The 27,818-nt window shown below is 33.6% G+C and overlaps 1 protein-coding gene across 6 annotated transcripts in view; it reads left to right on the forward strand.

Annotated features, from left to right (window-relative positions):
• Robo2 (roundabout guidance receptor 2) overlaps positions 1-27,818 on the forward strand; it is a 513,941-nt gene that overhangs the window by 453,161 nt on the left and 32,962 nt on the right. For all 6 annotated transcript variants that reach the window (XM_042676828.1, XM_042676829.1, XM_042676832.1 and 3 more), the window contains 4 exons: positions 4,050-4,092; positions 5,495-5,622; positions 11,833-12,114; positions 18,060-18,216. In XM_042676828.1, coding sequence (XP_042532762.1) covers positions 4,050-4,092; positions 5,495-5,622; positions 11,833-12,114; positions 18,060-18,216 — 610 coding nt within the window. The remainder of the gene's footprint in view (positions 1-4,049; positions 4,093-5,494; positions 5,623-11,832; positions 12,115-18,059; positions 18,217-27,818) is intronic.

Raw genomic sequence — 27,818 nt, forward strand, 5'->3', positions numbered from 1 at the left:
ACTCACTTCTTATAAATAAAATAGTTCTCATAACTAGAAGGTTTATACTTTTAATATTAATACATTGGAAAGACTTTTCTTCTTTATATTTTTCACTGTTCCTTGCAAATCCTATGACGTTAATTTTAAAACATCAATCGGTTATTGAGCTTGACACAAATAGTACATTTCCTATTGTCATTTCTCATCTTGATTGATACCCATCTGCTTCAGGAAAACCTGCTAATTCAGGATGTTCAGTGCCTTTCAAATATTTTTGAAAAAGGCCAAGTCACAGAAAGGTCTTTCAAATTTGATAGAGGGTTGACTCTCAGAATGGATTTCCCTTCAGCTAGTAATTCACCTCTAGCAACATTACTCTCTTCCAAATGAGAAGCAAATGAAGTTTTTCCAAACCACAGGGATGTAGCATTGCATTTCTGACTTGTGATAATTACTACATATTTTCCATCCAAATAACCCATCTTCCATTTTTTCAACTTTTTACATTTTCATACAACTTAAAGCATAAGATATTTTTAAATAATATTGAATGGTAGAATGCATGTTAATCATGCACTCATATTTCTGAAATTTCATAAATTAGAAAATGAATTATTTTAATAGTACCAAGAGTACTTGATGGACTATTTTTTCTGAAGTGTTTTGTGTAGAATATACTCTGCACATGTTTTATATAGAAAGTTTATATATTATTGCTCTGAGAATCTTACAATTTATAAGCATGAAAACAGAGTCCAGTCATATTCAAGCAATGTGATTTTACTCACAAGATGAAAACTATAAAGATTTCATATTTTCATTACCTAATAGGTGTTTATAAAGTTTCACATCCATAGTCTCTTCATAACCTCTAATTGCTGATCCATAATAGCAGTAAAAGATTTTTAGTAGAGTCCATTTGGATTCAGCCTTTTAAGTAATTTGATATTTAACTAATTTGATATTTGATAACTTTAATAACTTGTTGAGAAGAAAATTGTTTGGGAAGGAACAGAGGGATGAGCGAGACTAACAAAGGAGATGATTCTGATCAGGGTACATTGTAGGCTTATATGAACATGTTAAAATGAAACCTTCTTGTACAACTAATTAATGCTAATAGAGGAAAATATATAATAAAATAATTTTAGCTCTAGATTATTTTTCAAAACTCCAGTTGTAACTATAAACATTTGATATAATTCACATTTATTAGAAGACATGTTCTGTTAATAGATTTACAATAAGTAGAATTGTAAAGCTAATCAAATTTGATTTCAGAACTTTCTTCGACACATACTTTTTGGATCCAAGTATCTTCTTAACCAGCAGAGATACGATAGAGACAGTATGCTTAGTGGTAGACATAGGACTGTCTTGTGGGGTGAGACTTAACTATGGCCAACAAGCCTTCCACTTAACTCATGTTGACAAGCATTGCTCATTGACTTTTATCATGGCTGCTTTTTGAATAACTTTATTATAGAAATTATATTAAAAACTTACAAAAGCAAAAGAGAGATTGCTACTCAGTGTTGATACTTTTTAGGGGTCAGAGGATGTAACTAATTTATACTAGAACACTAATGGTTTAAACTCTTACTTGTATGTAGAAGTTACTTAAGTTTTTCAGTTCCTATGACAAATAGGACAGATAGAACAAAAGCTATTCCTGAAACTGACATCCTGCTTGGAGCAGTAGGCCGTGTTATATATCTTTGTTTGTTGAGCACTAAAAATCCTCTTGTCCCTAAATGAAGATTTCCTGATAATTGGAAGAATGTATTTATCTAGGCTGTTATGAGATCAAACAGAATTAAAAAGAAGTTTGGGCAGAAAATATTAGGAGAATTTTTATTTGCAGTAAATGTTGGATCATGTTTACCGTATTGATGAATAGAAAAATAAATAATACAAATTTGAAAAAAGGTTATGTGGTTTCATGAATCTAATTGGCAAATATATATTACATGTACCTATATTACTGCATGGTAATTTTTATGAAGACTATTTGGGTCTTTAAAAAGTTATGCTATATATCATTTATTATTTACAATTATTGACAGCCAAAATTATAAAGAAAAAATATTTTTACTTCTATACCGAAAGTTAGTATTTTATGATTATTCCTTAGGAAAAACTTTTCATAAAATTTAGTAAAAGCAAACAGTTTAGCATGAGCAAGCAAAATTACAAAATTCTAAATACTTCATATGCATGTTTTAAAGAAATTAGTGGCATATAAATTATTTAACAAGGGTATCCAAAAGCAGCCAAATGATTAGATAGAATTTTTATGTTCTGATTATTTGGGTTGAATTAGTGCTTATTAAAAGAGGTTTAATTTCCATTCATACTTGAGCAATGGTTTGTCAGGAAGGGGAATGAGTTTTGGCTGCAACATTATAGTTTTCATTCAGAATAGGAAAGGTGACTTGGTAGAGATAGGCATTCTAAACACTTCCTTACCTCAGAATGGCAATTTAGCTCCTAGTTGTATTTTTCTCCTGCTTTTTGTAGTTCTGGCTGGCATGAGATTAGGGTTAATCCTGTCAAATAATATTGAAAGTACTTTGTGTGCTGACCTTGCTAAATCTTTTAATATTTCCATGAAATTGCAATAAATTCGAATTATATGCCATTCTAAAATTTTTTAGTTCTTAACTAAACCGAACTGAACCTTTGCACTGTTCAGTTAGGCTAAGAACTTTCACATGTTACAAATGAACGCTCTTGATTTTTCAAAAGTTAGAAGGAATTCCTGATTTTGAGTCAGTATTTTTCCAGGTTTGTCTCTGGTAGCCCAATCTTGATCTTGGCACAAATACAGTGCCATATTTTTATGTACTTTAATTAGGAATTTTATAAACTTTTTAAAAACAAATTTGTCTTTCATTTTAGTGGCATGCTGAGCACTAATGGCAGTAGGCTGAGATCTTAGGATTGCAGTTCAAAGTCAGCCTGGGAGCTGTGCCTTAAGCATTAAAACATTAACCTTGTGAAAAAATTCTCAGGGACAGCGTCCACATGCTAAGTTCAAGCCCCAGAACCAGCAAAAAATAATTTATAGTGGTAAAATTTGATGGATACTAATTTCTGATGTAAAGATTTTACACTACTGCCTAGGCATATTCAAGTTTGACTGCCAAATTATTATTGTGCAGTGCAGTTGGCTGTCCTAAATAGTTTTGTAGAATATAACATACATTATTTCTCTTATTGATAAATTATTTTGAAGTTTAAATACATTTGGTCATAAACATTTTGTATAGAAGATGTTGAAATTGAACTGATATTTACATTCTCTGGCTAATCTTTGACACCGCTTTCATTGCTTTCTGCTGTGTGGAACAGAAGCCATTGATAGATGGAAGGTAGTGGATTCATTACCTTAGCTCTATGATGGGTTTGCTGGTGATGTTAATACAATCTATAGATTTATAGGAAACTTGAACTTGATTATTATTATATACAGTTGGAATCCTTTCAGTATCTATGGTGTGCAAATTTCATTTTCAGGAGTGTTTTATTCTGAATTAATTAGTTTGTGTCTATTGTAATTGTATTTGCACTGCTCAGTTCGTGGTGCTAATAACTTTAATTATACAGATCTATGAAGGAGAGAAAAATGTAATCAGTGAATATTTCTTTCCTTTGGTTTTTGGAAGAATATTTGGTTTTGGAACAATCCTGTTTTAGTGTCTATTCTGTGTGCTGTTTAATGGCTTCTAATTAAGATGTCTCTATGTTAAGTTTGATTTGGTAACTCACATCAGCAGTGTTCTATAACCACTGTGCATAATACTTGTGGCAATGTTTGACACCTAAATATAAATGATCACTTTAATTTAAGCATACATTTGCTTGAAGAAAGGAAATATTCTATTAAAGTTTGAGCAAGTGAAAACTTTGCCCTTAGCCAAATCACTGCTTGTTATTATCTGTACAATTGCATTAATTATATTTTGTTAAAATTCCCAGAGGTTTGGACTCTAAACTGGGGTATAATATGTAGTTGTTATTAATTGTAATTAATATTGATTATGTCTTTCTTTTTTGTCATTCAGTTACATTTCAAAGAGGGGATGGAGGACTAATGAGCAATGGAAGGTACTCTAAGAAAATACCCTCTTATTATTATTAATCAGTACTGGAAAACTATAGTAGGATGCCATTATTGAAATAAATGATCACTTACAAGTCTGAGGAATCTAGGAGGAATTAAATGACTTACCAAAAGGTTTAATGATCTATCTGTTGTACACTTTAGAGGAATCAAGTCCAGATGTTTCATATCTCCCAGATGCCCCTGAAGAAATTAGTAGTAAATATCACAAGGAATGTGTTCATTTGTTAGCAGGATGTTTACTGCATTAATTAGACATTAGCAAATGAAGTTGCTGTTGTTTAAGACTCCTTATTGGCTCTCCCTAAATTGCTGTGAGTGAACAATTACACATAATCGATCACAAAGTAAATGATTCATGGATGATGAATAGGCTGTAGATTGATAGGACTGGATTCCACAATTTTGGATACTCAATTGAAATTGATAAAAGCTGATAACAAACCCATATATCCTCATCTATTTTCCTTTTGCCAATATGGAGATTGTAATTAGGCTCTGGTAATAACTTCCAATCTCCCATTTAATCAATATTTTAGCAAAAAGAGATTAAGTCTAATGAGAGCTAGTGAATGTAGCAAGAAAGCAGTTGAATCTTCTTATTGCAGTTTCCATAGAAACACATGTTTCTCTTAGGGATTTGTACCAGAAGGGGTCTATCATAAAAAGTACAATGATTATAGATGTTCTATTTCTTTGTAAATATGCTAATCATATGTAAAGGAAGCAGAAATCCAGTCTTTAACATTAAAGAAGAAAATTCTGTATTATATCTGAGGTGAGAGAACTTTTCCTTACAGAGTGTAGTCACATGCTAGATCAGATCATACTGAATCTTTTATTGCCTTAAATATACTCTTGATATTTGGCAATTTAGAAGAGTGAAATATGCTATTGATGGAACAGGAAGTACCATTCCTTAATTTCCCTCAAGTTCTTTGCTTCTAAATCAAACACACGATGGCTCATAATAAGGTTGGCAGCCTCGAGACACAGCTTCATGTGGAGCTGCAGGAATCAGGGATAGAATAGCCCACACTCCTGGAATGGCTGATATGGAACAGTCCGGTATGTCAGGGGTTCCCTTGAGGTATCAATTTGTCATTGGTCCTTGTTTGAGAATCTACTATGTCACCAGTTTCGGGGCAGACAACTGATTTCATTTGGATGCCAGCACAAGCCCAGGCAAGGACTCTCTGCTTCCACGGGCAGGGTTGATCTATATATAGCAGTAATGAACTGCTAAAGTTCCTTAATTCTTAAGTCTTCACATTTTAATTGGAAGTCAATTAAAATCTTCCTTTATGCCTTCACCCTTTGTCTTGTGGGAGAGAGGTGTGAGAATCTTTGTATCACCTGATGATTTCCTTTTCCTTTTGGTTTTAGCCGTCCAGGTCTTCTAAATTCTGGCGATCCCAGTTATCCTTGGCTTGCTGATTCGTGGCCGGCCACGAGCTTGCCAGTAAACAACAGCAACAGTGGACCCAGTGAAATCGGGAATTTTGGGCGAGGAGGTAAGTTACGTATTTTCTTAAATTATATAATTTTTATTTGAGTTTTTGTTCTTGACTTTCCCAATTCCTTCACAAAAGAAAGCATGGTAGAGAGTGTTTCCTTCCATAATTAAGATATCATTAGCACATATGCTTATGAATGTTGTATTCTTGTAAAATATTTTATTATAAAACTAGCGTATCTACATTATCTTAAGTGAAACAAAGTTTGTAAGGTAGTCTTTACTAACCTAGAATGTAAGTGATCATAATACAATTTGTTTACATGCATATTAGTACAATCTATGGAAACCGTGTTGCTGATTAGGGCTTGTGATTTTGAACTATATCTTCCACTTTTCTGAATCTTTTCTAAAACATCAATTTATTGAATATATCATATGTGGCTCTCCAGCAGTCACCAAGCATAGGGTATTGGTATGGCAATAGATTATCCTTAACCTGATGTAAGACAGCAGATTAATAAATTGGACAACATGTTCAGAAAGAACTTTCTGCAATTGTTAACTTGAATTTCAAATGAGATCAAATGGTGTGAAGGACCTAGCATGCTAACACCTCCAATGATTTGTGATAGATTTTTCTCTCAATGTTTTAAGAAGAAATATATTTGAATCATAATTTACTCCCACCTGCCAAACTACCAATTGTTTTTCTAATCAATTGCAGAGATGAGTTTAGAAAAAGTTAAAAGAGGAGTCTATGATATCAGTATTTGGTATGAAAGAGGCAGAGGACTGTAGACAGTAAATGAACTTAAACTGCTTCCTCAGTACTGTAGGGGGACACTGCCCACTTTGAGTAAGAACATTCTTAAGGGGATGTTAGTATCTGAAGAAAGGATAGGCATTAAGCAAAAAGATGAGAAAAGTGTGTAGAGAAGAAATTGATCAGAAATAGCAGAGACATTGAACTCTTCAGCAATGAGTTTTGCTAGGCACCCATGGCTCATGCCTGTAATCCTAGCTACTCAGAAGGCTGAGATCTGACAATCATGGTTCAAAGCCAGCCAGGGTAGGAAAGCCTGTGTGACTCATCTCCAATTAACCACCAGAATACCAGAAGTGGCACTGTGGCTCAAGTGGTAGAGCATTAGCCTTGAGCTGAAGAGCTGAGGGACAGCGCCCAGGCCCAGAGTTCAAGACTCTCTCTCTCTCTCTCTGTCTGTCTCTCTGTCTCTGTCTCTCTCTCTCTCACACACACACACAATGAAAAAAAAAAGAAAAAGTAAAAAATAAGAAATTAGTTGGGACTAGCCAGGAGGTAGCTATCAGGAGTGCAGTTCATACAAAACCTACAAAAAGAGTTTTCAAATGCACCATCTCAGCCAACAAACCAGATATGAGTAGTGCCATGTACTTGTGTTTTCAGCTATTAGAGGCATAAGCAGGAGGACTGAAGGCCAAGGCCAGTCTGGAAATAAAAGCTAGAGACATTTTCTTTAAAAATAACTGAAAGTGAAAATGATTGGATATATGCTACTTGAGGTAGATTGCTTGACCAGGCTGGGTTCAAACCACTAGTGAACAAAAAAAGAACAAAAAATAAATGTATTTGAGTTCTTAACTCATGCCTGGTATGCCCTAAGTTCTGGGTTCCATTCCCAATTTGGCACAAATAAGTAGGAAATTAATTAAATAATTAATTAACTTGCTAATAACTTGCATATAAAATCCAAAGCAATAGAGATGGTAGAAAATACAGAGAGATGGATAACAAGATACTATAAGTCACATGAAAAATTTAAACTATACTCAGAAGCAATCCAAAGCTGTTCATGGGATTCTGATGTGGAAAACTCCGGGATTTAAGCATTATTTGAAGTCACCCAGTCTGTTTCTGAGTGGAAAATGGAATGAGAGAGTAGGAAATTGGAGTGAGTAGGAGATTACTGTCATCCAAAGCAAGAAAACACTGAAAGACTTTTACATATCTAGAATTAAGTTAGGAGACACAGGGCTGTGATAAATTATTCTGAGTGTAGTGAAATCCCTACTGGATAGATCCAATGTTATATGGGTACATTGCATATGCACGTAATCATATTGTATAAGCATATAACCATACTTAGTAGAACAGTTATGAATACTGACATGTGCTCTTTAAAATATATTATGAGTGTTTCTGAATATAATTAAAGTAGTATTTCAAATATTTTTTGTTGCACAAATATGATGTACCACAAAATTCCTCTCCCTTCCAATAAAGCATAAAATACTCATCCAGGGTATTGTAGGAATGGATTGAATGGATGATGATGTGAATGTTTGAAACAAAGCTTTCACATTTGATCAGTGCTCAGTGGATGAAATAAGCCATTAGAGAGGAAACTTCATGTCTCTTCAACTTCTTGTTCCCTCTATGTAGTCCACATACCTCCTTCAGGATAATCACTTGACAGGCAACTGTGAAGTTACCTCTGCTCAGGAGCAGACACTGAGCTGTTATAGACTGTCATTACACCAGGAAAGAACAGCACCCTTCCTGATTTGCTGAATGACTCTGCCAATAGAATAGGATTCCCAAAGCTTTTTATCTTTTAAGGAATATTTACTCTGTCGTTTGTATTAGTATTCAACAAGAACAACCTTTTGTCTGCCTGTCAAGAACTACATGCCTAAATATGAACAAAATTCTTACAGTTTCTAGCAGGTTACATTGACTTCTAAAGTATCGTGGTGCAACTTAACAAAAATATACGTGTGTAGATTGGCAAGATTTTTTTTCCATATCTACCTCGTTTTTACTCCATGACAAGAGAGGCTTCACATGACCGTGAAGGTCAAAAGTAAGCTTTTGCAAGTTTCACTCTATCCCTTTCAGCATGAGGGCCATAGGAAACATTGTTATTTTTGTGCCAGAAATACTACATAGATTTCTATCCTTTTTACATTTATGATTTCATGTAATTGAGAAGTTGTGCCACACATTAACAATTTAAAAATCAAGAAACAAAAGTTTGCCAATAATTGGAGATATAGATATAGAGAGCTGGTCTAACAGATTTTAAAACTTCAGGTCTTCATTCTTCTGTGCTCTGTAATCTTAGCTAGATGCATATGTCTAACTGTATTCCCTAAGAATAGGATTTTGATCTTTTATCTTTAAGACTGGAATACTGACACTTGTTTGAATGCATTATTAATGCGGTTTTGGCCAAAAAAATACAAATTACCACATTTTTCATTTGTCAATACAAACCATAAAAATTAATGAGTCAGGCACTGGTGGCTTACACCTGTAATCCTAGCTACTCAGAAGACTGAGATCTGAGGATGGCAGTTCAAAGCCAGCCTGGACAGAAAAGTCCCTGAGATTATTTATCTCCAGTTAGCCACTTCAAACCCAGAAATAGTGTTATGGCTCAAAGTGGTAGAGCAGTTAGCCTTGAGCACCAAAGCTCAGGGAGAGTACCCAAGACCTGTGTTCAAGACGTATGTCAAAAAATAAAAATATATAAACAAAATTAATCATTCTAGTGGCAATTGCTTTCTTTCTTCACAATGCTAGGTGATGAGTTATGAAAATGTAGACATAAATCTCATTAGCCCCTGTCCTCATGTAGCTTAAGCTTCTGTGAAAAAAGCAGTTATTCATACAGATATTTTGTGTATGTGTGCCCATCCTAGGGTTTGAGTTAGGAGCCTGGGTGCTGTCCCTAGGCTTTTTTGCTCAAGGCTAGAACTCTACCACTTGAGCCACAGCTCCACTTAATTTCTACATACAGTTCTATAATACAAAATAAAATAAATTCTAAATGGAGGTATAATCAAAATGGTTGAAACTGCATTGCAAGTATACACTAGAAGGAAATGTTTTTACATTTCTTGGATTTATAAGACAAAAACTAAAAAGTGCTCTATAGCCTAAAGCATTTAGGCAAGGAATAGAAGGTAATGTGAGAAATGGAATAAAGAAAGTACTGCCTAACAATGAGAAGACCTATTCAGATCCAGCAAGGCAACAGTGTTGGCATAGCCTTCCCAACAACCTGATGTTATAGGCCTCTTCTGCGTACACAAGCACAAACATACACACACACACACACACACACACACACACACACACATTTCTGTATAATCTTCCAATATTTCAATATTGGGATACAGTTCATTCTTTTGAAACTGTGGCAGTGATCAAATGATTTTTGAAGACAATGTGCTGCCCCCAACCAAATCAAAATACAAGCTATTAGACTTGCAAGCTGACTATAATTTCATCTATCAGGAAAGCATTTTATTTCTAGAGCCATACTTCAGTGTTACAGAGTAATATTAGATACTGGGCTACATTTTCTCACTTTTGATCATTATGCACAGAAAAAAATCAATAGCTTGTACTTGAAGTTACATGCAATCTAAATCCAAGGCTTTGGAGAATCTCAAATTCATAGTGTATGAAACTGAGTCCCATGTTGAAGAAACATTTTTGTTCAACTAATGTTCACAAGTGAAACATTGAATGCAGGGAGCAGAAACAAAAGACTGAAAATATATCCAGACAAGAGATTTGATTTCCACCAATTTGGGTATATTATTAAACAGTTGAGGATTTTGAGCCTAAAACATGATGCTAGTGGAGCCAGGTGCCAGGGGCTTGTGCCTGTAATCCTAGCTACTCAGAAGGCTGAGATCTAAAGATGGTGGTTCAAAGCCAGCCCAAGCAAGAAAGTCCATGAGACTCTTATCTCCAGTTAAGCACCAGAAAACCAGAAAGTAGTGCTATGGCCAAAGTGGTAGAGTGCTTGCCTTGAAGTAAAGAGTTGAGGGACAGCCCCCAGGCCCAGAGTTCAAGCCTCACAACTGACAAACAAACCAAAAACAATAACAAAAAAACTGATGCTATTACTTCAGAATGAAATATGCTACTTATATTTGTGAATAATAGTTAGCTACACTAGGACAAGAAAATGTGAGATTCTGAAAATGTGAGATTCTGAAGTGTTATAAACTTGAATAGCCTTAATACATTTAAAGTCCTTACTTTGGCAAAGCATATGCACAACTTACTTATAAAACAAATTAGAGTTCCAGATTTAAAAATCTCCAGTTAGTCTGAATTAATAATATGTACAACATATATTACAAACTTTTTGTTACTATTGCTAAGGACATTTTTAACTTTTATACATTGCAAAGCAACACTATATGGCTATCTCAAGAACAATTAATTGCCATTAAGTCTGTTTGTTAAATTAGATGAAAATTTCCTAATCTGAAGAAATCTAGTAATTTGGTGATGTCATATTCTATGAAGTAAGATTTATCAGAGCATCTATTATTAAAGAAAGCCATATAATTATACTTATTTTAAGTCTATATGATTAAAACCAGTGTTGATATTTTTTTTAAAGATCACTTAGTATCTTTCTTCTGAAAAAGAAAACATAAGTGCTCAGGAGAGAGGTGGCAGATCCCAATTATAAAACATCATATAAAGGTAATTCAGCATACCAAGACGATAAATGGACTGATTGATATTCAGTGTTGTTCCTGAGTTTAATTTTACTCTTGCTGTATTACAACGTGGAACTATAATTCTCCATTTCTAAGAGCTGAGAGCATAAATTAAACTCACTGATCACTGAGATTGCCTTTTCTAAAGCTAAATCCTGCTGTATTGTGAAAATGATTTATTCATGAAAATTTTCCTTTGTTATCCAAGAAAAAAGAGCACATTTTCTACTATCAGTTATTCTCCATTTCTAGAGCTATAAAATCAAATCAGATAAATGGCAAGTTAGAACTTCAGAAAAACATATTTCATCATGAGAATAGTATAATTAGAGATAGTATTTGCAAGTACTCAACAATTGTACTCTGTCATTTGGAGTGAAGTGGAAAGAGATGTTTGCGTCCATGATTTGTGGGTTCCTTTTAGGTATTGCTTGTCTAACATGCTAAGGCTTGACTCTAAAACTGGTGAAACAACTAAAAGTGGTTTTCCATTGTGAATTATCTCAAACTTCTCATTCATGTTAAAAGAGACTTGGAGAAGTGAAATGTGAAGGACAAGCGCTAGGCTTGCCTGTCATTGAGGTTGATAGCTTGGCGATGGTTGTATATCATCTACCCTTCATTGGCTCATGAAGCTCATCTCAGCTGAAATGCAAACGTGCAGCATGACACATTTATTTTTCATCTTCAATCCTGATATTTTTGATCTTCCTATGCATAGTTAAACGGCTTCATTTCCCTATGTTCGTCACAGATGTACTGCCACCAGTTCCAGGCCAAGGGGATAAAACAGCAACAATGCTCTCAGATGGCGCCATTTATAGCAGCATTGACTTCACTACCAAAACAACGTACAACAGTTCCAGCCAAATAACACAGGCCACCCCATATGCCACGACACAGATCTTGCATTCCAATAGCATCCATGAACTGGCTGTTGATCTGCCTGATCCACAATGGAAAAGTTCTGTCCAGCAGAAAACCGATCTGATGGGATTTGGTTATTCTCTGCCTGATCAGAACAAAGGTAACAATGGTGAGTCAGGTTCTTATCTCTTGAGAAGTGAATTTCACACCATTTGTGCATGAGATAGAGATTAGTATTTGTTGTTCAATTTTGTGATTCATTCCCAGGTTTACTACCTAAACTAAAACACTATTTTGGCATGTATTGAATACCTTGAACAGTTCTTACCACCACCACCACCACCACCATCGCCACCCGCCACTGCACAGCAACACCGATCAGTTTCATTCTTTCCAGCAATTTTTTTCAACTAATAATCAACAATCCATCTCTACTTCCATTAGGATAGGATAGACCAAACATTCCTTCACTTTCCCACATCTGCTTCTGAGTTGCTAACTGCATGTTCTGCATGGGCTTGTGCTGTGAACTAATCACATGATGCCACTATGACCTTTGCCCTTTAACCCTTAGCCTTACTTTACATCCCTGACTACCGATTGGCTGAGGGATTGTCTAATAGAATGCCACACAACCAGTCACAGGATTTCAGCACCACCAGCTCTCACAACAGCTCAGAAAGGAGTGGCAGTCTTTCAGGTTGGTCTCATCACAGTAAGGTGAAATCTTTTGTTTGTCACCAGCATATGACCTGTATTCCTAATAGCCGGTGAAGAAATACTATTGGCTCACAACCCCCTATCAGGCATTTCTCTTTCAAGTCACAAGAAGAGTTGATCCTAATGAAGTTAAACTTTGGTTGGAGGGGGAGAGGAAGAATAAAAATTACCATCAACTCTTATGAACTAACTAAACTGTGATATATTTGTTAGAAAACTATGTCATTTTACAATAATATTTTTAATTAAAAAAAAAAACAGGTAAATGTGTTCTGCCTTGAATCCTGTTTGTGCATCAAGAGAAATTTATAAGGCAAATATTTCACATGAAAACTAATTCTGTCATTGAAAACAAAAGCTAAATTCAACTGAAATGAATGAGGTCATTCTAGTAACCTTCTAACCATAATATTTACATCATATGGCTGATAACTACTTCTATATTTTAATTGATTTTATGACCCGTCTTACTTAACATATTCAGATTAATTATGTGCTATATTTGTATAATATTTTTGTTTTTGTTTTTTAAAACATTCCTTTGAATAGAAAAACATCAAAGTGTGCTATGGGATGTCGCATACTATTGGGCATAAAGATCCTAAAGAGTTAACTAATTTTACATTATTAGGGTTACATTTACTAAATTACATTTCCTCAGGAGATAGAACCCTCTCAAACTGAAAATGTTAATGCTCTCTTCCCTCCAGAATGAGTCATTTACTCTCCTCGCCTATTGGTAGAATTTGATGCATGATAGAATCAAGAAAATTTTAAACATCTGTTATGAATTTAAACTGGCTTAATAATATAGGGGAACTTTTTGAATGACCTTATATGTCATTTATGCTGTCACTTATGTATAATTAGTCCCACAATTGTTCTGAATAATTAAAAAGTGTTTTTCTTTTCCTGAGGCTTCCTTTTTATTTCATTAAAGATATGTAAAGATCAAGAAATGCATAAAAAGAAATCTGCATACTCTACACCATGAATTCTATAATACCTGTGAAACTATCATTAAGTACTTTGTATAGATTGACTGCCATTGGATTTAAAAAGTTATATTTTGAGTAATTGTAAGCAGAACAGGTTTCACAATAGTGCTTGCCACTTTTTTGAATGCATTTATCTCTTGAGTGACATTTATATATATCTAGGAATTATTTTAACTACTTCATCTACATTTGAATACAAAATTACTTAAATTGGAGATAGAAAGCATTTTTCAATAGCTGAGTGAAATGATTATCCTTTTTTAGTTTAATATTGAGTATATACTCCAATTGAGCTTAATATTTCATTTTACTGTTCATATATCTATAGGTTTGTTTTCTAAGTCTCAAATTCAAGACCAAACTTCCCAAAGGCTAGCTAATGGTAACATACTATAGGATTTCCTTAATGTGTGCACAGTAATGTAACCAATTTAAAATAATCACAGTAATAAATAAAACTGGACATTTTGAGTTATTTGAGTGAACTTTTTACCCTCTTTGAAACACTTACAATTTATTCAGTGCATAAATATTGAGAATTTCTGTTTAAAAAACAATTTTTAAAACTGAATCTCAAGAAGTTTGAAAATATTTCCTGAAATTATTATCAAACACATGTGTATGTATACATATATGTTTAACAATAACTAAGTATTTTAGTATATCTTTTAAAAAATAAACCATATGTTCATTAATTTGTTTGTGCAGTGATAAAGCTCTGGTTAAACTGAGGATCTCATGCATGTTAGGCAAGTCCTCTATCCCAGAGCAATGTCCTCAGTCCCTATACATTTCATCTTAAAATGAGATGTTTTCATAATTTCTTTCTGCAGAAATAATGTCTGGAAAATCAAAATATTTACATTTTGAGTTGAAGAGACAGGGATCAGATGTGCTTGCAAGGCATGAAACTATGCTGTCTTAATCTCTGTGAAGGCATTTCTCCCATTAAAATCACAGAGCATTCTTTGTCTACAGTAATTGCAGTAGGCTGTAGCATTCCTAAAGATTCAGACCCAAAGGAGAACTGATCTACTTTAGGTTATGTCATATAACCACCACTATGCTAAGGTTCTATCACTTAGCTCATTGCTAAGAGAACATGGGTTTGCAAACACTTCTAACCAGACCGTTCAAATGAGACAATAGGCATTTAAAAAAATAGGGGGAAATGGATACTGCTTTAAAAACCCTTGGAAAATTCTGTGTGCATTTTGTTTCCAGGCCACATTTTTAAATCTAGAGCAGTAGGTAATGAATATATGTCCTTAAAGAAGGACTTCAACAAAAGACTCAAGGAGAGTTCGGAGCTCTGCATATAGTAGTTTTTTGTTTGTTTGTTTGTTTCCTCCTTGTTCTTTTCTTTTTTTCTTTACCTGTCCTGGGACTAGAACTCTGGGCCTGGGTGCTGTTCCTGAGCTTCTTTTTGCTCAGTAGGAGCACCCTATTAGTTGAGCCACACCACCAGTTTTTTTGAGTAGTTTATTACAAATAATAGTCTTATGGAGTTTCCTGCCTGGGCGGGCTTGGAACTGTGATCCTCAGATCTCAGCCTCCTGCCTAGTGAGGATCACAGGAGTGAGCCAAATGGCACTGGCAAATAGTTTCTGTTAATGTGGTTGCATAATAAATTGTGATTTTTCTCTTACTGTGAGAGTGTGAATCATGTACCACGCAGAAAGGACTTCAGTGGTTTCATCAGGAAAAGGGTGGCGTGGCACCTTTTCTGTTTAAGTCACTCAGTTCCAAAGCTGATCAGATGTTTCCAAAAGTGCTACTCAAAGTGAAAAGACTCATATGCACTTAAAGACAAGAACTATAAATGAGACACAGCTCATGGGAAACTGAAAACAAAGACCTCAAGCTATTCTTTACACAATAATTAAAACATAGTTCTGATATTCTGAGAAAGGATTTTGTCTGTGAGACTTGCCTATGGATTTATTATTTTTTTTTAGTTAAACAAAAATTTAAGATTCATTTATTATATAGTGCACTGTTTCTGTAATACTCTCTGGGCTTGAAGAAGTTGGAGCAGAGAAATCACTAGTGGGTTAGAAGCTGGGTTTTCTTTAAGATAGAGGAAGGAGAGAAGTATTAACTGACCTTTATTGTGCACTTTGTCTTATCAAATTGCTAATAAGTAAGCCTGATGCTGCTTGGCTTTTGAAATCATATTTGTCTGATGATCATGAAGCTTGGCCATAGATATAATCTGGACTTTTTGAGAGTTTTATGTGCTTCATCTCTTATGATCCTTAAGGTAACTCAACTATTCATAGTAGTAGTAGTAGCAGCAGCAGCAGCAGCAGCAGTAGTAGGAGTAGTAATAGTAGTAGTAGTAGTAGTAGTAGTAAATAATGTGGTGTCCATTGGGTAACTTATCAAATAAGTTCCCAAAACAGAAATCAAATTCTTATTAGCTCACAAGAAGATATCTACTTTATTTGCTCAAAATATCTTTAATTCTAACAATGATAAGAAGTGATGTCAAATGGGTAAAGCACTTTGTTTGCAGGGGTTAGAAATGTGTGTAGGTGTACATGCTATATGGAAAACATCTGATACCATGAGTGGGAATGAATTACTATTAAATAAAGTACCTGATTCAGAAGTAAATGGTAAGAAGGAAAATGAGTAGACTTCCTATGACTAGATAAACATACTATAAATGTTTTATATTCATAACTTTTAGTCCCAGAAAGATGAAGCACAATAGGTCAATAGCACGTCTTACATAAATATCTATAGACTGAGGTGAGAATAATGGAAGTTACTTATATCCCAGATACACCCAATTACATTCTGTTAAAGAAGCATTCATTCTTGAATCCACATGTGGCCCATGTGCTTTGTAAACAAGTTTCATTTTCTTAATTTTGGAAGAATAAAAAGCAGGCATTATGAAAATAATCTTTTAGTTTTTTTTTAGATTTTTTTATTTTATTTATTTTTTATTGTGAAAATACTGTACAGAGGGGTTACAATTACATGGGCAAGATAATGAGTACATTTCTTATCAAGCATTGTAACCTCCTCCTTTGTTTCCCCTTCCCATCCCTTCCCAGCCTTCCGCCGCCCCCTCCACCAAAGTTGTAAAGTTCGTTTTCGACATGACAGCTTGTACTTCTCATTGTTGCAACAGGTCCACCTGTATCCTTATTTAAATGACTTGTTTTTCCCCTTCCCCTCCACAAATTATACTGACATCAAATACAGTGAAAGCAGGGGTTATACTGTGGGGGAGGGACATACAAAGCAACTAAGAAATAATCTTATAAATGCGTTAGAAACAAATGCATGAAAGAAAAAAAAACATTTAAATACATATCTTAGGGTTCATTTTCCTACATCACCTTATCTGACCTTTTCTGCTTGACTCATACATATACTAGATACTGCAAATAAGGGAAACCATGGGACCTATGTTTCTTTGGGCTTGGCTTACTTCACTTAATATGATTTTTTCCAAGTCTTTCCATTTCCTAACAAATGGGGCAATGTCATTCTTTCTGATGGAGGCATAGAATTCCATTGTGTATCTATACCACATTTTCTTGATCCATTCATCTACTGAGGGGCATCTGGGTTGGTTCCATATCTTAGCTATAGTAAATAATGCTGCAATAAACATAGTTGTGCTGGTATCTTTAGTGTGGTCTTGTTTGTAAACATTTGGGTAAATGCCCAAAAGTGGGATTGCTGGGTCATAGGGGAGCTCTATGTGGAGTCTTAGACATGATTATGTACTACTGACTTTTTTCAAATTTGTGCGTGTTTTTATGTGTTTTATAAATAATACTGGAAATAAGTACTCTTTTTAATCTCTTTGGAATTTTACAAGCTGTTATTTAAAATAGATGAGAACTATTTTTACTATATACAAACTGATCCTTTCATTAACAACTATTGTCTGGAATGTAGCCAATTGATTTTTATGAATGATTTGTAAGGGAATAAATGTTATTTTCTTGGATTAATTAGGTTGAGTAATTTTCTTTTAATTGAGTAAATTCTAATGGAAAACTTTAACCTGGATCCTAGAATTTTCCACTGAGAGAGATGATGCAAAAAAGCATTATACATGCACTAAAATCTGACATTTTAAGAAATTGTTGTGGACCATTATTTCACTTAACAATGAAAAAGGAAGCAGCATAGATGAATAAATCAATAAATATTCTTTTGATATTCAGCTCTCTGTAGTTAATGCATTAGGAAAGAAACTATCATTTTGACTGATTTGAATCCTGTTTTTCAGATTATATTATTTCCTTGTTATGCTTTTTCTTTAAGCATCTCTACCATTATGAAAACATAGGGTATAGCTTTCCATCTGATAGTCTCTGTTTCTTGTTATATTCAGCAACCTTGAACACATGCATTATACTTTCAGGTGGAAAAGGTGGAAAAAAGAAGAAAAATAAAAACTCTTCGAAACCACAGAAGAACAATGGATCAACCTGGGCCAATGTTCCTCTACCTCCTCCCCCAGTCCAGCCCCTTCCGGGTACAGAGCTGGAACATTACACAGCGGAGCAGCAAGAAAATGGGTAAAAGTATTTGATTTACCAACAAAATGGCTAGGGCTGAATTCCCTTCTCTATTGTTCACTATCCTTCCTCCACTCCACTCTGCCCTTGCGTTTTCCTCCTTTTACTGTTTGTACTGTCAATATATTTTTAGCTGATAGATACACAACAGCACATACTACAGACTGTGAATCCTTGGCCTTCAAGTGCCTTAGATTGTCTGCAATCATGATAATGAAGCCTCCATTTATAATATTGCTTGTTAGTTTGAAAGCAAGTACCCATAGCTCTGTGAACTAAAGAGCCACTCCTGAGAAGGGTTGAAAAGGGAATTAAAATAACCTTCTTCATCATCCCTGGCCGCTCTCTAATGACTTGATGTCTGGCCATAGCAGGGCGCCTCGATGGAGCGCCATCACAATGGGATAATTGTAGGGACCTGGCCAGTGGGTAGAACTTTAATCATCAGCAGTGATGGGAATTTAGGGGCAGGAACAATGAAAGAGGTTCAAGCCAATGCGCACTCCGTAACAAAACCTTTTTAAGTTGGAAAATTACCTTTGAGGGCCTTTAAGTGTGAATAAGTTTCCTATTCTTTCTAAAACATCTCACAAGAATTGTTTCCTGTTAGTTTAAGTGTTAATTGATTTTAAACACAAAGCCACGGATAATTTTTATTCCAATAAAAAGCCAAAAAATAAAAGGTCTCTTTTTACCATTTCAATAATTCCAAGTGCATATGGCCTCCTCATACCCTCCAGACTGCTGTTTATTTGGACTGAGCCTATATATAAACTAAAAATATAAAATACAAGCAGTTTTTTTATCTTTACAGTATTTTTTTTGCTTAGAAATAATTACAAATTAAAAATCTTGGTTCATTTGAGGAGTTATTTCATGTCTTATTTTTGTTCACATAAATATTGCATATACTTACAAGTTGTCTCTCTGGGATTATAATATTTATTTATTTAACATTATCATTTTACTTTACAAAAAGTTTTCACATTTTAGCCAACTAATTGACTTAAAATTGATTTTAATTTATATCAGTGATATAAATATGTCAGTGTCACATTAATCTGAGTAAAGAAAAGCCAGATATGTAAATTTGATTAAAAAGATTATTACAAGATTTAATCTGAATTTTTAAGATTGTTAGACAATGGTGAAATAGAACTGACAAAATGAATGGGAAGCCACAGTAGAGCTGTCAAAGTTATAAGCGTAAAATTATAAACTCAGATCACACAAAATTTGGGGAAATTTGAATACCTTTTTTCTTTTTCACATTGTCTATTAAAAAAAACATACAGTATAAAAATGTTTATTATCTATTGAAATAAATGTATTCCCATCCATTTGAAACCTGATTTCATTATCCAGGAGTAGCATTGGAAATATTTACTTGTGAAGGAAATATTCTTTAGTCTAATAATCTTTAGTCTAATTATTTTGAGAATATTACTATATAAAATATAAACTTACTTGTACATATTTGAAGTATTGTAAAATAAATAGACAAATTATGTATTATTAAACATCTTAATGCTGTGTGGCAGTGGTACACACCTCCTAGCTACTCAGGAGGCTGAGATCTGAGGATCGAGGTTCAAAGCCAGCCCAGGCAGGAAAGTCCATGAGATTCTTGAGAGCTTGTTTGGAAGTTCTAGCAGGGGAGTGCAGCTACTTGTATTCTCTTGACCAAAGGCCCATAATCCTATATTGGGGATGGTTGTCCTCTTTGACCAAGTGGACTATGTTTCTTTGGGTCTGGCTTTGATTAATATGATTTTTTCGTCTTTCCATTTCCTTACAAATGGGGCATTCATTCTGATTGAAGTACAGAATTTCACTGTATAGCACATTTTCTTGATTCATTCATGGGTTGATTCCATATCTTAGGTATGATAAATAATGATGCAGTGTACTTGGTTGTGCTGATGGCTTTAGTTCAGGCTGTTTGTAGTGATTTGGGTAAATGCCCAGTAGTAGGATTGCTGGATCATAGGGAGTTCTATGTTTATTGTTTTGAGGAACCTCCATACTGTTTTCCAGAGTGATTGAACATGTTTACATTCCCACCAACAGTGTAGTTGGCCCCATCCCTGACAGCATCTGTTATTAGTTCTCCTAATAATGGCCATTCTAACTGGAATGAAATGGAATCTCATTGTTGTTTTGATTTGCATTTCTTTCATGTTGAAGATTTCTTCATGTGTCTATTGACTGTTGTTCTTTTTGGGGGTTGTTGGTCATGGATCTGGAATTCAAGGGCCTGGGTGCTATCACTGAGATTTTTGCACAAGGCTAGTGCTCTACCACTCTGAGCCATACCTCCACTTCCAGTTTTCTGGTGTTAATTGGTGATAAAGGTCTCACATATTTTCCTTCCTGGGCTAGTTTCAAGTAAGGGTTCTCAAATCTCAGCTTCCTGAGTAGCTAGGATTACAGGCATGAACCAATAATATCTGGTGGATTTCTTACTGAAAATAATGATTAGGTCATATCCTGTCCATATACCAATAGCAAAATTCTAGTTCCTTATTCTTTGGGCTCAGTTTTCTAAAACCTAAAATATAAGTTCTTATTCCAGTTGTTTTTAGTAAAATCACAATAAAATCAACATGACAAAACAAATTAAAATCAGTCAGTGAGGAATTATGTTCTTTTCTTGGCATGTTTAGTTATATTTTTGTGCTTCATAATGTGTAATTCTCATGAAAAAGGAAATCTTAGTTAATAGATTATATTATTTCATTGAATATCCTACAGAAATAATCTTCTGTAGAATGCCTACTATGCTTTTACTTGTTTTCTTGATAGACAAAATTTGAAGACAATAGATTTAACTTTTTCTTTAACTTGCATTTCTAACTACCAATGATTCTGGTGCTGTATTTGTTAATATTACATACAGATATTTGTTATTGTTATTTATAGAAAATAAAATAATATATGAAAATATATTTATAGATATATACATATGTGTATACATACTTATATGTGTATATTTTTATTTGGAAAATATTAGTTTCTATAATCAATCACATGTCCATAAGACTTTACATATTTAATACAGTGCCTTTACTCCTGTACAAATGAAAAAAAATTAAGTTCAGCATTTCTAGATCAATATGGCTATTAATTTCTGTACAATTCCAACTCAACATGGTATACTGGGATACTTTTTTCAAAGTTGACAGCACAGCTAAAGTTTCCAAAAATTCAAATTATATATTTGCAAATAAATTTATATAAAAAGACCAACAATAGCAGTATGTTATACATCAATAGCAGTGACAGCTTTTCCAGGTTCTGCAGTCATCTGGACAAAATTAGACTTCCAGCAAATGCATTAATAAAAAGAAAAAAAAAGATAAAATCAAAACCCAGAGAAGTGTGAAGTTCTGTTACTTGTGTGGTATATGGCATCATTTTTTTATTAGCTTCTCAATCATCATCTGTAAAGAAAACATTAAAAACAGCTCTGATAAAGCACAGTCACTACTATGTATCATAAAGCAGGCACAAGGTATTTTATATTCACAGAGGGATGATACAGTACTATATGATGATACAGTAATATATGAAATATATATACATATATATGTGTACACACATGCATGTGTGTAGTTTTTTATTTACTTTTTTTTCTAGTGCCAGTTCTAGGGCTTGAACTTGGGGCCTGGGCACTATCCCTGAGCATTTTTGTTCAAGGCTTGAGCTACATCTCCACTTCTAGCTTTTTGGTAGTTATTTGTAGATAAAAGTCTCAGGGACTTTACTTCCCAGGCTGGCTTCCAACCATGATCCTCAGCATTCTGAGTAGCTAAGATTACAGTTGTTAGCCACTAGCTCCCAACTCATATATATCCAAGTATGTAGGAAGTGCTAAGGTTGGTAGCAATAAAGGAAATTGCACAGTGAGACAAATATACAATTAATAAGACATATCTGATCCTCTTCCAAAGATACACATGTAATAGCTGCTACGCCACCATGCACACTGTTTTCTACGAGGCATAATTGAATATTGTATGCATTTTATTCAGAAAAGCATAATAGCATATGTCAGATAAACTAGCAAACCTAAGTCAATCTTAAAATTCAGTGTTAAGATGAATCAGAATTATTTGCTCATTAATAGTAATACATAGAATAGAGTTGTTGTCAGAAGCTGTTCATTGAGCTAGAAGTAAGGACAAAGGATAGTTTTAAAAAATCTCTAATTTAAGGTGGTTTGTTCACTAGAATAGATTGTTAACCAACAACTAAGCCAAAATACAGTAATATGAGTCATAATTCACTGTACAAATGGAAAGAATTCCCCTAAACACAAAGAAAAAATAAAATAATGATAATATAAAATGAGAATGAGAGAAGAAATAGCCTCATTAGTCTTCAGTTACAGACTTTCTTCAAGTTAAGGTTATTTGTCTTTTTATTTTCTATTATTCCTCAAGCTTACCTCTCTATCATGTGACTCACCACATTGAATATTAATTGCTTATCTGTACCTTTCAGCCATCAGTTTGTGGAAAGAGGTTTGCTAAGTTTTAAACCTACATAGTACAAGAGATAATCTGAGGAGGTGTCTTGAGGTTAATTGTGAATCCTTGTCTGCCATAGAAGGATTCTGATATTTGGCTATTGATGATAAATTACATGAGGCTGGGGCATGTGGATAAGGTATGGACCAACACAGCAGAGTGGCTGGTGCTGTGATAATGACACAAAACAAGAACATGACAAAGACTGGAAATGAGAGGAAAAAAGTAGAATTAGGAGATATAACATATAGCAGAAATACTACACTCTTTAAAATACAGTCTCTAATTTTTAGTGTAATTTTTTTGTATTGTTTGTTAGAGTTTAGGTTTTCTAAGTCTTCCTTGGGCCATTTTTTTCTCTGCAATACTAAATGCACAAAGTTATCAAACAATTACCCAATGAAAAATTAATTGATTGCCAATTAAATAACAATATAATGATAATAGTAGATGTTTTCTCTCATTTTGATATCCTCAGTTTGACAAAAACATAGCAAGCATATTAGTTCCTGTCTATAAATATAATACATTTTATAGTATTCATTTGATGCTAGGAAGAATTGAGTAATAACCAAATAATTGGAGTTTGGCTCTGTTACTGCAGTTAAAGATTGGCAAGCTTCTGCTGGATTTGAACTTTATAGTATTTTTATTAGTAATTTGGTATTTGTATCTGGCCTTTAACAAGTCAGTTCATATGTGACATTGATTTGCTGTCATCTTTATTATTATTCAGAAAGCAAGCTAGATAATATGATGCTTCTACTTCATTGACAGAATGTCAAAGAATGAGTGCTTTCCCCAGAAAGGTTGGCCAAAACAACTTTGATTTGCCATTAGAAGCACTTTTTTTAATGTTTTTTTTTAAAGTTACTCTAAGAAAAAGTTGAAATTCTGCTTCCCAAATAAGATGTATATATCTGGTCAAATGTGAAGGAAGCCATAAAAACATAGCTAAATTTTTCATAATCTATAAAACCTCACTAACTGAATGAAATCTAAACATTTGTTCCTCTGGAATGAATTAGGAAATGAGTACAGAGATGAGGAAAAATTCTTCCCCATCTTCTAAGGTACTCCATGTCCCAGGCTCACTTCATGTATTCTTTATATTCTTCTCTTGGTCTTTTGGTTTATTTTTTCTCTCTTCTCATTGTTTTTCTTCTGGTTTAAACCATTTTGAGTTCAACTTCTTTTGGCTTTGTCCTGATGAACTGTATAGTTTTGCTCAGCATGTTTTTGGATTATCTCTGGAGAAAAAAGGAGACAATTGGTGATAATATTTATTGTATTTTAATAAAATTGTATTTCCTTATTTAATACATGAGACAAATTATTTACAAAATATTCAAACAGTATTTAAATAGATTATACATAATCTTATAGTAAAGAGTAGATACATACAACAAAATTTTATTCTACATTAACAAATGTTGCATATACATATCCTTCTCCTTCTTGTTATTTGTTTTTATTTATGTATATCTTCGTTAGATTTTTTTGGAAATAAGAGGGGTTTAATATTTATGGAATAGGTTAATTTTAGAGGATAACAATTACTTCATTTGAAAGTCTGAATGTATTTAAATATATAAGATCTTTGGCTATAAACCAAGTTAAATAGAGAAATTATAGCCAATTGCTTTCTGGCACCAAATGTGTACTGTTTTTCTGAACAAGTTTCACAGAATAAATCTAATTGTAACTGTGGATGAAGTATATTGGCAAACATATTTCATACTGAAAAGGTTTTTTGTGATTCGTTTTTAAATGCATATTTTTGTTTCACTTAATATAGCCTTTAAAGTCAAATAAATAATTTAAGTAATATAAGCCTTCTTACTAATGAAACAAATTGTGTGTTTTTATTTCAAACCAATGACTATGCTTATGACCTTCTATTTTATAGTATTAGATTATGTTATTAGCACAACTAAAAGTCAACAGTTCAAGGTCATAAAATATCTTAAATTCCCTTGAGGAAAAGAAACCATAAACATGTGACAGGCTCTATTCTAAAAATAGTTGAAGGACCAAGGTTGGAAATGTACAATACATTTTAAAATGAATATGAAATATACTATGAGTACAGAACTGTTCAGAAGAGAAAGGGTATTGCTTGTCTTCACCAAGGAAATCTTTATGAATGATAAAGAATTCGGCCTGTAGTTTGAAGGATTTGTAAGATTATGAAAGGAAATTTGAAGCAGTAAAGTTGATTTGAAAGAAATTGAATCTGCAAACAAATATAATGAGCTAGAAAAGGTGAAAAGTACAAAGAGATGGAAACAAAGACGGCTTAGTTCAAATGTGAGATTCCTGTTAATGAACTACAAAGACTAAGGCAGGGTGAAGCTTAAGCATATTTAATGGTATAAGAGAGTTAAGAGGAATAAATGTGCTTTTAGACGATCCTAATATTTCAACACACAATTTTAAGTGGTGGTAAAAGAGATTAGAAAAATTTACAGTAGCAAATTCAGCCAGTACAGTAGATTGTGGATATTTTATGTAATAGTCTTTTCAACAAATAACATCTGTGATATCTATTTATAAAACACATGAAAACGACAATATTTACAGTAATAGATTTTTATCAGTACAGACTGGTATTCACTAGCTAATTACTGAATGGAAATCTAAGTTTTACCAATAGTGTTTTTTAGCAGAGGAAATTGTTACATTGTTACACTGAACTACTCTTCCAGTTTAGTGTTAAGAAAGACATTAGTTCTATAGTAATGAATTACTCCTATTAAATGTACAGAATTTCGGAAACAGGACTTTCGATTGCAATTGTCCATCAGCCTCATTAAGGGAGAAAATAAATGGCCATATTAATGAAAATAAGATTCCCAAAATAAAAATAACTTTGAAAGAGAATTTGAGGGACTAGGGAAAAATGAATTTAGAAGTCCATATCTTTGAACATCTAAAGATGGTATTATTTGCGTAAAATTCCCAGTAGCTATCAATCACCTATGAACAAATTCCAAGTTCCTTAGGGCCTGCAAGGGTCAATATGATGAATGCATCCATCCACCTCTCTCTCCTTTCTCACCTAAAACCATTTGTTTCTTTCTTAATCAGTTTTGCCATGTAGGGAACTATTAAAGTTGTTAAAAATGTTTTCCTTTTCCTCAGAGTTGTTATGTATGTTACTTAAAATACTACCTTTTCTAGTGCTTGATAGTAGCTGTCCAGTTCTAAAATCTGTTGAGATCTTCTGCTCCGTATTGTTGCTTATTTATAATCTACCTACCCACCTATATTGTACTTTCTCTGAAGTAGATTTATAGTAGATTGATAACGTAAAATTATAAAGTTAAAAAGACTTATGCAAGGCATAAATATATACCATCACCATCAACATCTCCTTCCAAGGTGATACTTATTTTACTTGATGAATATATATTGACATGTAAGTATCAGCCAGGGTCCACAGTTTACCATGTGTTTCATTTTTCATTTACATTCTATGAATTGCACAAGTTTTATTTTATCATTAGTAAGTTGTAACCAAAGAGTTACCTTTTCACTACGCATTTTGTTAATCCAGTGCATCTTAATCAATGTCATTCCTTTCAACATTCTCACCCATCCCTCTCCTACTCACACTTTCCCTGTTCTTAATTTTGTACGATGTACATTGAATTCTTTAACTGCATTCTCTTCTTCTTCTCCTCTTTGTCTACCCCTTAACCTATTGACCCCAAGACACACATTTTAGGAACTCACATCCTGGTGTTTCTTTTGTTGAATTTGGGATTGCACAAGTTTTTATGACATAGTTATTTATCCTCTGTTAGCATATTTTACAGAATGATTTCCCTACTCCAAAATTCATCTGCGCCTTGTCTTTTCTTCTTTTCCCAACCTCTGGCTGATTTTGCATCTTTCAGTTGCAGTTATCACAGTGGAAATTATATTGTATGTCACCTTCTCCAGTTGTCTTTTTTACTTAGTAAAGTATATTTATGTTCCCTCCTTGTTGTTTTATGTCTGGACAATATTTCTTTTAAACAATGAACAGTAGTCCATTGTCTGTCTGTGCTACATTCTATCTATCTGTACTTTATTGGGGATATCTTACTTCAAAACTTTGGCAATTAAGAACAAAGCTGCTATAAACATCTGTATGAACATTTTGGGGATAAATTCAGTTTTACAAAGGAAAAGCAAAACATACTCAAGCAAAAATGTTAGCATCACACAAACATTTATAAGTTATAGTTTGTAGCAGAATCCAAGACTAGATGTATTCATTTGTGGTGTTCATTCTATTTTTAGTTTACTTAATGAATATTGCTCATGTGCTAGAGGCACTCTAACTAGGTGGTAGAAATACTATGCTAGAAATGAAAAACTTTAGGTTTATAGATATGTCTGAATAGGGAGAAAAGAGACACCAAAACAAAAAAAATCCCAAAGGTAATATGAGAAGTTCCTTTAAATATTATGGAATTGAAATAAATTTCAGATGAAGAAGATAGAAAAGAGCTTCACAAAATGATGACCCAAGAAGTGTGCCTTCAAGAAAAAGTAGGAGTTTACAGACAAAGTGTAAGTGAAGTCAGATACAGACTCAGAAGTTAGAAAGAAATGCAAGAGCAGGCTGGTGTGGGCGGCATAGTGGGCAGCTGATTTAGAAAAACATGTTGATCAGTGGTGGAAATTTTTTCTAAGCTCAGCTTATAAGTTTAGATGCTTCTTTAATTAGTTAATATTCCTGAATCTTTTTAAGCCTGTGTGGTATGAATGATGATTTCAGAAATATAATTCTATTCCCTGTCTTAAAAATAGAGTGGGTAAGAAAGTAATGAGATTCCGCTAATATGGCTAACAGAAAGCTAATAGATACAATGAAGACAACTGATCTATTTGGCAAATAGGGATGATGTTAGGAGAAATATTTAAGATGTGTTCAAGAGACTGAATTTATAATTATATCCAATAGTAGTATTACTTTATTTTTTGTCTCTTTTTAAAAGTTTGAATGATTTATTAGTTTTCTAAAAACACTAGGACTACAGATTAGGTGTAAATAGAGATGCTACAATTTAGATATCA

This window comes from Dipodomys spectabilis, unplaced genomic scaffold (assembly GCF_019054845.1).
Source record: "Dipodomys spectabilis isolate Male_0828 unplaced genomic scaffold, ASM1905484v1 ptg000032l, whole genome shotgun sequence".
Classification (NCBI taxonomy): domain Eukaryota; kingdom Metazoa; phylum Chordata; class Mammalia; order Rodentia; family Heteromyidae; genus Dipodomys; species Dipodomys spectabilis.